The sequence below is a fragment of the Diplotaxodon limnothrissa genome, linkage group LG14 (genome assembly GCF_057381915.1).
Source record: "Diplotaxodon limnothrissa isolate DT_005_m linkage group LG14, D_limnothrissa_male_GT1.1, whole genome shotgun sequence".
Lineage (NCBI taxonomy): Eukaryota > Metazoa > Chordata > Actinopteri > Cichliformes > Cichlidae > Diplotaxodon > Diplotaxodon limnothrissa.
In genome coordinates, this window is record NC_140609.1 from 12,591,941 (window position 1) to 12,603,460 (window position 11,520).

Genomic DNA, 11,520 nt, shown 5'->3' on the forward strand with positions numbered 1-11,520 from the left:
TGGGTGGGGGTGGGGGGATATATGTGTATTGAGAGTGTGGGGAGTGAGTTGGAGGGTGGGGTGGGCTGCTTTTAACTATGTAAAGCACTTTGTGCTACATTTTTTCTGTATGAAAAGTGCTTTATAAATAAAGCTTGATTGATTGATTTGTAGGGTTACTGAAGTTGGGCTAGCTGGTATATAATGATGTGCTACGTGACCGCTAGTAACACAGCTATGTTAGCACAATATAAACACGCTAACTTTTTTTCCACTCGATAAAAGTTAACGTGAGTGTTCTCGGTGGTCAGGAACAAATGTAATCGCATGGCAGGATGCTGTAAAAGGACCAAACCAAAAGGCTTTTAGTGGGGTTTTTTTCAATGCGCTGCGGTCATAGATAATGAGATAAAACATGCTAATGTGTGATGCTGCAGAACCACGTCATGTCGACTGAGTAGCTTTTGATTTGGCATTATTGCAGGCAAACCAGCATATGAAATGGATGTAACAAATCCAGACTGGGCACCAACACTGCACATGGGGCACGACGACAAACCTGTGTCAGACTCGGACCGGCACGCAAGGCGTATGCAACGGAAGCGAAAAAGAGCACCCATTGCAGGTAAACACCCCCCTCTGAAAACATACTAAATTGCTCTTATGGTACACTAATCCGCACATAACTTAAAGATGAATCACACACCTGTCATTGGAATATTGGTGTACATTAACCTTAAGTCTATGCACTATTTTTTATCTTACAGGCTTGATGATCGATGAAGGTCTGACAGAAGAACAACAACCATGTCATGGAGGCAGTGGACAGCAGTTGTGTTGGACAAGTGGAGGTTGACGTACCAGCTGCAAATGTGGACAGTGGTGATGGGAGTGACAGCGTCACGGAAGCTGAAGGGCAGACGAAGGACTGTGTGTGCAGTCAACAGGGCAGAGCAGAAATAAACCGGCTGTTGGAGGAGAACAGACTGCTTCGAGCACAGTTGCAAAAGACAGAGCTGAATGAAACTTTCTTAAAGGACGATACCGAAAAAGTAAGATATTACACTGGACTATATTGTTATGCAGTCTTAATGTCCCTCTTCAACACTGTCAAAGATTTCCTGCCAATACCGAAGAAACTGACAGGTTTCCAAATGCTCTTACTCACACTAATGCGTCTGAGACTTGATCTTCCAGTCCAGCATCTTTGTCATCTATTCCATGTGTCGCACAAAACACTGTCTTCTGTCTTCACCGATACCATTGATGTTTTGTATGCCCACTTAGGAGCACTGGTGCACTGGCCTGAGAGGCACTGTCTGCAGGCGACAATGCCTCCACAGTTTACTGAAACTTTTGGAAAACGAGTAGCAATCATTGTTGACTGTTTTGAGATTCGAACAGAAAGACCATCTAATTTAAAGGCACGCGCACAAACATACTCTCATTACAAGGGTACACAGACCATAAAATACCTCATCGGGATTACACCCCATGGAGCTATTTCTTTCATTTCCAGGGGATGGGGGGGTCGTGCATAGAGCAGGGCGATATGGCCAAAAATATTTATCACGATATATATTTGAAAATTTGCGATAACGATATAACCGACGATATAATTGATGCGAGACAAAATACAACTCCACAACATTACTAGCGCAAAAAGACAACCTTCCATTTATTTTCACCTAAACAAGAAGCTGGTTTTTATGTACATTAAAGCTTTATAAAAATGTAACAGTGCAAATGCAAATTCCTTGCTGAAAGTTTAACCAAAAGGCATTTCCAGTAGAAATGGGCTGACATATCCTGAGCATAACCATGTATAATATCCACTGAAGTTAAAAAGAGGTGCTTTGCAACATTAAACTGCAGTGTGCAGTACGCATTTTTCGGACCATAAGGTGCACGGGATTATAAGGCACATTAAGCGAAACAAAGCAGTCAGATAAATCAAACTTTATTAAACTCATTCTTCTTGCTTCCTCCACTTCTGTACCATTGATTCATTAATGTTGAATTCTCTGGCAGCTGCTCTATTCCCATGTTGTTGCAGTATATTAATGACTAACCTGGTATTGTGGATAGATTATCTCAGTTGTTCTCCTGACTGAAGTTTGGTCCGTTTACAGCATCCTGCCATGCGATTGCATTTGTCTCTAACCATGAAGAACCTTCACGTTAACTTTTATAAGTGGAAAAGTGTTAGTGTTCGTCCTCCAGCTTCACTGTTTATGTTATGCTAACATAGCTGTGTCGCTAGCGATCACGTAGCACATCATTATATACCAGCTAGCCCAACTTCAGTAACCCTACAAACGTCACTGCTGTTTAGTTTCCTGTCTTCATTTATGTTGGAAGTGATAGCAGAGCTGTACGTTTGATTTTTTTCAGAAATCTCTCAGTCAGAACATGCTAAATCATGCTTAGGTAACTAGCGAAACTAGCGAGCTAACTTCCGCTAGCTTCCTGCTAACTTCTAACTCCATTAAATGTAATAACTTTTTGTTTTCATGGAAGTTAAACTTTATAGTTACACCTGGTAAAGCAGCAATGCTGATCGTTTTACTAAAGATGAAAGAATTTAGACAGTTTTTAACTCTCAGTGATGCTGCAGTGTTGTTTGACCTGAAGCATACGGAGTTTAGGACCCAGATTACTCCCAGATTTAAGAGCATCTTAGTCCGACAAATACGACAATAACGACGACCGCTTGCATGTTCTGCAAAAAAATGTGCTTTGTCGTGTATCTGACAGACAAACACCAAACCAGTTCCACATCACGGAAGTTGCACCATTTTTACAAACCAATTCTGGTTCATCTGTTTCACTCAACAATCGGCCATGTGCGTATGAAAACAAAGGCACTGCGCATGCGCGTTTTACTCCCATTCTATCGCGATATTTCATTTTCCTATCGTTGCCTAACATTATACCGGTATTACCGTGAATGGTATAATATGGCCCAGCCCTAGTCGTGCATCAGATAAACACATCATAGAGAGATGTGGCATTCTTCAAAAGCTGTTACCAGGGGACGTAGTATTGGCTGACAGAGGCTTTGACATCAGAGATGCTGTAGGAATGATGTGTGCGGAGGTCAAGATTCCAGCTTTCACAAAAGGCTACTGTCAACTTGATGCAAGGGACGTTGAACAAACGAGAGCAATTGCCCACCTGAGAATTCATGTTGAGCGAGTAATAGGTAGTTTGCGCAACAAGTTCAAAATGTTACACACAGTCTGATTACTCTTATCATGTGAGGCTGAAGACACAACACTTCTTGATAAGATCGTTAAGGTTTGCTGTGTTTTTGTTAATATGTGCCCCAGTGTTGTTGTCAAACCAGGGCCAAATGACACTTGCTCCTGTTGAGTATTCTTAAAGCTGTTCTTTTGGATGTACTGTACATTGTAAATAGTTGTACTTTGTGTGAAGTTGTTTTAATAAAACAAAAAAGAATAGTATATTTGTTTGTTTTTCTTTATTATAGATCTATTCACATGTACACAGCAATCACATAAAAATGAAATGCAAACTATTTACATCGCACCACACAGCTGTCATCAATCTTTAACCACAACATGAAACATTACAGGCTATTTAGAGCAGCACGTTGTTTCGAGAAGTATTTCCCAACAAGTTCAGGAAGGCACATTTTACGAAAGAAGTCTTGTGCTTTCTTTAAGCGCGGTTTCCAGAAATCCACAGCAGGGAAGACGCGAGTCACAGCAAGGTCTCTCTGTGTCCACACAACGAGGCCACAGTGGCTGGCGCCCGTAACAAAGACTCAGCGTCTCTGTTGTGTAAACACGCCAGTGATTGGGGTAATGTGGGTGACTGTGTAGTGTAGTTGGTGTAATAGTTTTCGACTCCACACAGTCACTGCTTTGCTGTGCTTCTGCAGCGTATCCAGTAATGGTGACAAATCCTCCAGCGTTGCAATAGGAAGCTGCTCTTAAGCGCAGAAAGAATTGTTTCCAGGGATTTCTATTTGTATCCAGCTTGGCGTGCAGGATCCTTTGTGTAATCTATGCTTACATATGTATTTTACACACAGACAATGTGAAAAATACAACACATTGCTATGGATTGATGCTGAAAGTGCTAATTGCACTAAAAAATTTAGCTGAAAAAAATAACACCAACTAAATAGATAAGCATGTCTGTTAACAAAAACCCCCAAACGCTTTACCCAACTGGGGTTTTTCAACTACCTCACTGACAGAATGAGCCCAGGTATTGCCAGTGCCACTGATGGAAATGAGCCACAGCAGCTCTTCAGCACCTACAAATGAGACCTGCCCACACCAACAAGCAAGAAGGGAGACCAGGTGGCGAGCATCGCCACACTTTCCAATCCAATAAACTACCATTGCAGTTAGTAGTAAGTGGTTGATTAGTGCAGCAACAACAAAAACACACTGAATGTCATTTTAAAATACACAAAATGTTTTATTTTACATTCTATCGAAGTTCCTGCTGGAAAGTGCTGTACTGTACAAGATGCTTCCCTCACCGCAAACTCAGGTTTACTGCTGGATAAATTTTATTTCCACATTAGTCAACTCAACAACCAAGACAGAGCACAATAGAGACAATAAGGGGGTGGCTGTAGCTCAGGCGGTAGAGCAGGTCATCTGCTGATCGGAAGATTGGTGGTTCGATTCCTGGCTTCCCCCAGTCTGCATGCCAAATATCCTTGGGCAAGATATTAACCCCAAATTGCTCTCCGATGCATCCATCGGAGTATGAATGTGTGTGAATGTTACTTAGAAAGCACCTAGAACAATGTGCTTGTGCGAATGGGTGTGAATGGGTGAATGCACAAGTTGTGTAAAGCGCTTTGAGTGCTCAGAAGAGTAGAAAAGCGCTATATAAGAACCAGTCCATTTACCAATATGTGCACTGGTCTAATGATGTTTATGGCTCCCAAAGTATCGAGTATTGAGGTCTATTGCACTGTTGACTATTTACAAAAGTATTGCACAAAAGGTATTGCACAGTGAGGTGAAGAGGCACTACAGCTTAGTTGTTCCCCCCTCCTTTGTCCTCCTGTTTCCCCTCCCTCTCCCCTCCAGAGAGGAGTTAAACAGTCTGATGGCGTGTGGGACAAAGGAGTTTTTAAGTCTGTTAGTTCTTGTCTTGGGGAGAAGCAACCTGTCATTGAACAGACTCTTCTGGTTGTTAATGGCCGTGTGCAGAGGATGCCTGGCATTGTCCATAATGTCCATCAGTTTCTTTAGTGTCCTTTTCTCTGCCACTGTCACCAGGGTGTCCAGCTTCATGCCGACCACAGAGCTAGCCTTCCTGATCAGTTTTTCCAGCCTGGATGAGTCCTTCTTTGCTGTGCTGCTCCCCCAGCACACCACAGCATAGCACTTTAAGAATCTAAAAGATAACAAAATCTGATAGGTAAAAATAACATTTTGAACCAACTAGGTGGTTCCCAAAAATCTGGCGTGCTGTGAGTCCTTAAAAAAATTGAGGAAACCGGAAAAGTAGCAGGACTAAATAACTCTGTACAGCAGATGAACTGTATCTGGAAATCATGTCCTTAAGATGTAGAAAAATATAAAGAAAAGCAAAGACTTGAAGTACCTGAGAGATGCACTGGCCCTTTAATGGATCCATCTGCTGTTTGCTGAAGCCTCATCAGAAACGGTCTCAGTGGAAGGCTGTCAGGAAGCCATTTTTAGTGAAGAGAAACAGGGAGAAAAGGCTGAGGTATGGTAAATTACACGAGAACTGGACTATATCAGTGGCAACAGGTCTTACAGCATTATGAATTCATATTTGACATTTTTGGTTCAAATAATTGTTGATATGACTCCAACAGAGGGTGTTTACATCCATCTGTAAAACACGATGAAGGCTCTGCCAGTGGTGTTGGGAATCTTGAGAAAGCTGATGGAAATATGAACCAGATATTAAGATTTTCATTAATCATGCAGTCCCAGCTGAAAAGCATCTAGTTGGAAAAGGCATATTTTTATTCATTACGACAATGATCCCAAACACACGGTGAATGCAGTAAACGTATACCTAGATCAGTCATGGATTGGCCTCCCCAGAGCCCAGACCTCAACATTTATTAAAGCAGTGTGTTCCGGAAAGAGAGAGTCCAGGCTATGTTCGATAGTAAAGGTGGCCATACCAAATATTGACTTTCAAGTACATTTTTGCCTTATGTACTGTATTTCCATTTATGTTTGCACGTTTCAGTGAATTGCTCTGCCTATTTCCCATTTTCCCAGCAGAATATAACGAAATGAGGATGCCTCAAGACTTTTGCAATATTGTATCAGAAGGAGAAAAAAGGTGACAAATGTCCCAGTTCTTCGTGGTTAATCTTGTTAATGTTGCCTTCTGTTTTCTAATGGTTTCCTGCCAAAAACCCTAAAAAAGTGTTCTCCAACCTCGTGAATTGAAAACACTGGATTTGTTATAGAATAACTTCTAATTAGCTATTATTTCACAGAGGAAATAAGATAATCGATAAAAGAAAAAAAGACGTGAAAAGGAGACAATAAAAGAAGCCCCTTCCTTTCCCACATGTGCTAAACTTAGAGCCAAAGCCTCACCCTGCCGCTTTCCGCTTCATTAGAGCTGTTTAAACAAAACAAGTTTAAAATAGGGTTTCTATCTGAAACAGCACATGCAGTTAAAAGGCCAATGTGGAAAATAAATCCTTGTGATTATAGTTGAACAGGAAGCAGCACTTGCTCTGCCTTTCAGCCCCATTGAACAAGACGTCAGCAGCTCTATGGAGGTAGTTTAGTCTTTTTTACAAATTCAAAATTAAATATGCGAGCACTCAAAAATTAAGGTTCACTGAGAAATGTCCTCATTTTTTAAAAAGAAAGGCATATTCCTTGTTATTTAATACAACATTCAATTGATCAGAAATGTTAGAAATCATGGTAAATGGGCTCATCAATACAAAATCATGATTGTCTTTTTAATTGTATAACTTTGTAGACTACTTTTCCCAAACCATCACTCTAGTGCTCCACTGGCACCTCGTATTACTTAATGCAAGTAGTTTACAGGTGTTGTGTCGTGTCTTTCTACAGATGTAGAAAGGTCAGCTACTCAAGAGACCTTCCCCAAATCTCCCTCATCTTCATCTTCGTCAACGAGGCTCTGTCGGTGATCCTGCGCTCAGTCCACTCAGCTGTCAATCACACACTTGCTCAAGGAGGTCATCCTGGTGGACGACAACAGCGATGACGGTCAGTATAGATTAAATATTTTCTTCAGCTAATACCAAATAAGAAGAGTGGCTTTTTCGCCCTCTGATTAGAAGATGGTTTATAGTGAGTGAAACACAGAATTTCCATCTAAAATCCACTGAGTCATCAGCAGGATTTCTACTGAAAGCAACAAAATACACATCAAATTGTCATTCAGCATCCCAGAAATAATTATCTTATACAATAAGTGTCATGTAACCTGAATATAATTATATAATTAAGTTTTATATTATTATAAAACTGAAACTAGTGAATAACCTTTGCACTGTCCTCTTCCTGCTGTGACAAAACAAATTTCCCACGTGTGGGACTAATAAAGGTTATCTTATCTTATCTTATCTTATCTTATCTTATCTTATCTTATCTTATCTTATCTTATCTTATCTTATCTTAAAAAGGTGGCGCGGTCGTTGATGCTCAGGAAGCAGTAGACCCCCGTTGGTGTTGTTTAGAGTGAGTTGGAGCTTAAAACAGCACCGCAGGGAGCTGAGTGAGAACTTTTATGTCATCTCTCTATTTGCATGTGTGCTTCTGTATTTCTTTATTTATCAACTGTGTTGTTGTGGTGATGAATTTGTATGTTTTTTATGTTTGTTTTCAGCTTTTGATAGTGTAGCAGTGACAATAGTTGGCATACATTAGTGGTTATTTAGGATAGGATGAGCTAATAAGCCATCATGTCTTTGTATTTTGCTAGGAAAATGGGAAATAGATGCAGCAGTTTACTGAAACTTGCAAACATAAGATGCCAGATGCATCTCTCAGGTTGTGTGTCAGTTTTGTGTTATTTCTTAAGGACACAACTTTCAAATTCTGTTCGTCTGCTGTAGATGTTTTTATTTAAGCTGCCAGTTCTTTTGTCCTCTACTTGTTTAGTTTCTTGACATATGTCAAGTTTTTGGCTAATAGCTCTTTGGTAATCACCTTGCTGGTGTGTTATCGTTGTCATTTTTTGTGCAGGAAACAAATTGTGTATTTGTGACAAGCTGCTGGTAATGTGCCAGTAACGAATTTGTCCCTTGAGTTAGGTGCCTTTATTATGTGTGAATGATTCATAGGAACAAACAAATAAAGGACTGCACTGAAAATTATAATAAAATGATGTCCAAAGAAAAATTTGAAGGAGCTTCAGAAAGCCTGAAGAACGTGAAATAAATTACAGAATTAAAAGACAGTTCGGTTCCTTGGAAGCAAAATGTAAAGACAAAATGTTCACACATGGCTCTATGCAACTAAATAAGAGCTTTAGGATTGTCTGAAAGTATTTGTTTGGGTTTTTGCTCGTAATTATCTGCTCCACTCTATGTTCACCTGTTCCTTATTACCCGGCTGCTCTAAAGTGATTTCTGCCAATCTTTGTCAGCTCATCTGTGAGCTTGTTTCACTCATGCGCTCTGCAACAGTCCCTCATGTTATTCTCTGCTTCACAGGTTTTTTACTCATTTTCCACCCCTTGGGCTTTGTTCTCCCAATATCAGCTTTATTTAAATAAGCTTTCTTTATGGTGGTTTTGCTGATTTTCTGTATTCATTTGGAAAAGCTTACAAACCTAACACAAATAATTGGGGTATAACCCTCAATCTCATTGGGCCTGTTTGAGTGCACATATGTCAATGAACTTAAAAAGGGCTAGTATGTGCACTTTGCTAAAGAAATGCTTTGATTATATATATATACAGTGAGTATATTTTCATAGGTACAGTGGGGCAAAAAAGTATTTAGTCAACCACCGATTGTGCAAGTTCCCCCACCTAAAATGATGACAGAGGTCAGTAATTTGCACCAGAGGTACACTTCAACTGTGAGAGACAGAATGTGAAAAAAAAATCTTAGACTCAGACCCTGTGACAAGGTCTGTGAAAACCACGTTTTTATGCCTGAAATACTACAGTACTACACTCCCACCAGATGAGCTCATGCAGCCTGTCACGAACCGGGACATACAACCATGACAAAACAGGAGATGCACACACAATTTATTGTGTTATTAATTTAGATCAACTGTGCTAATATAGTATACCAAAATGAAAACAATAACTCAAATTTCAGATATTTGAGGTTGTGCTGAAAATAATGGTGCCAAATAAGGCAAGAAAAACATATTTTAAAGGTGAAATATAGAGGTAAAATCAAAAATAGTCAAGAACGGCCAATTATACCCTGGACCACAGAGGGTTAAATTAGAAAACGGTTTAAAAAAAAACATCCCCATTCTAAAATGTCATGTGACAATCTGATTCATGAAGAGTGATGATGTCACAAGGACATGTGATGATGTCACAAGGACATGTGATGATGTCACAAGCACATGCCTTTGAGCCTTTGAAGTTTTTCTATAAATAGGGGTCAGGAGCAGCAAGTTTTAGTCAGTTTGTTCGCAGCCTTCAAACGTTCGACCAGAGCTATATTTGAAAGTATTTGTAAACCTCTGTAACATCACGCTCCAAAGCCCTGTGACGTTTCTGTGTTCTGTGACGTTGTCCCAAAGAAAGACCTTTAAATGCGATAAATAGCCTAAACGTTTTCGTTTATGACTAGTTTACCGTGTTATGACTGTGAACAGGGGGGAAGTCGCGCAAGAGAAATGTCGACCAAAACAATTGCAAGTAAGCCAAAGTCAGTTCCTAAAAGTCAACCCGCAGGTGTTTCCACCACCATCAGACCCTCCACTTCTGTAAGACCTCCATTAAGAATAACTGATGCAAAGAAAACCGCTCGGGTGGGAAAAACTCAGAATGGAAGACCGGCAGCTGTGAAACAGCCCCCGAAGAGGGATATGAAAAAGAATGTGGACAGTAAACTGGTCAGCTTAATTACAAATGAAATTGTATACAGTGGAGCGACTGTGTCATTTGATGACATCGCAGGGCAGGATCTGGCAAAGCAAGCACTTCAAGAAATTGTCATCCTTCCTGCCTTAAGACCTGATCTCTTTACTGGTCTGAGAGCTCCTGCACGTGGCTTGCTTTTATTTGGCCCACCAGGAAATGGGAAGACCATGCTCGCCAAAGCAGTTGCTGCAGAGTCTAATGCAACATTCTTCAACATCAGTGCTGCTAGTTTGACCTCCAAATATGTGGGAGAAGGCGAGAAGCTCGTACGAGCACTCTTTGCAGTTGCAAGAGAGAGACAGCCCTCAGTAATCTTCATCGATGAAGTGGACGGCTTGCTCTGTCAAAGGAGGGAGGGGGAGCACGACGCCTCTCGCCGTTTAAAAACTGAGTTCCTCATTGAGTTTGACGGGTTGCAGTCAGGAAAGGATGACAGAGTACTTGTAATGGGAGCAACGAACAGGCCCCAGGAGCTCGATGAAGCAATATTAAGGCGCTTTGCAAAAAGAGTATATGTGACCTTACCCGATGAGAAGACAAGATTTACGCTGCTGAAAAATCTTTTGGGAACGCACGGGAGTCCACTGAGCCAAGACGAACTGTCCTGTCTTGCAAAAGTGACTGAAGGATATTCAGGGAGCGATTTGACAGCATTAGCCAAAGATGCTGCACTTGGCCCAATAAGAGAGTTGGCACCAGAACAAGTCCGTGTTATAGCTGCTGCTGAGGTGCGCAACATTAAGATAAAAGACTTTGAGGATTCTCTGAAGCAAATCAAACCAACTGTTAGTCCAGCAACTCTTAACATGTACACCAAATAGAACAAAGATTTTGGTGGTCCTTCTTCAATAAATCCAAATCCAGTCAGGCTGGATGAAACAGAGTGCAAAAATAAAGAGCTTCTTCAAGAGAAAGAGCAACAGGAAAAAGAAAAAAAACGTATTCTCCAGGACTTGGAGAGAAGAAATCTACAACTGAACAAATTAATACAATGAAGGACAGAACACCTGAACTGGAAGGAGAAGTATTGGAAAAACGATGTTCAAAGATGCAGCGTAGGATCAATGAAATGGCGAAAAAACACTCAGAGGTCATTAATGAGATGTTGTTGAACTCAGACAACTTGAAGTGTGAAAACGCTGAAATGCTTGCACAAAAGCAGCAACAAGAGAAAATAAATGAAGACCTGCAGCGTAAGCTTCAAGAAATCACAAGAAGAAATGAGCAGTTAGAAAAGATGCACAAGGAAAAACAACAGCAAAATACAGACAAGTGCAATCTATTAAAAGAAATGGAGCAAAGATGCCAGAAACTTGAGAAGGAAGTTGAAGAAACAACCGATCAGTTGAGAACCCTCATCCTAGAGAAAAAAGTGGTCGTGGAAAAGCTCATGGAAAAGAAGAAAAAACGTTTCCGCTTCTTCTGGAGGAGGGACACTCCTGCTTTTTCTACTC

General features: G+C 40.7%; 1 protein-coding gene and 1 pseudogene across 1 annotated transcript; both read left to right on the forward strand.

Moving 5' to 3' along the window:
- Positions 1–437: 437 nt before the first annotated feature.
- On the forward strand, positions 438–1,644 carry LOC146618517 (uncharacterized). The gene is made up of 2 exons (XM_085371703.1): positions 438–604; positions 747–1,644. The coding sequence occupies exon 2, from the start codon at positions 792–794 to the stop codon at positions 1,518–1,520; it is 729 nt and encodes a 242-aa protein (XP_085227829.1). The 5' UTR covers positions 438–604; positions 747–791; the 3' UTR covers positions 1,521–1,644.
- Positions 1,645–9,819: 8,175 nt separating this feature from the next.
- LOC146618518 (spastin pseudogene) lies at positions 9,820–10,887 on the forward strand (annotated as a pseudogene).
- The last annotated feature ends 633 nt before the right edge of the window (positions 10,888–11,520 follow it).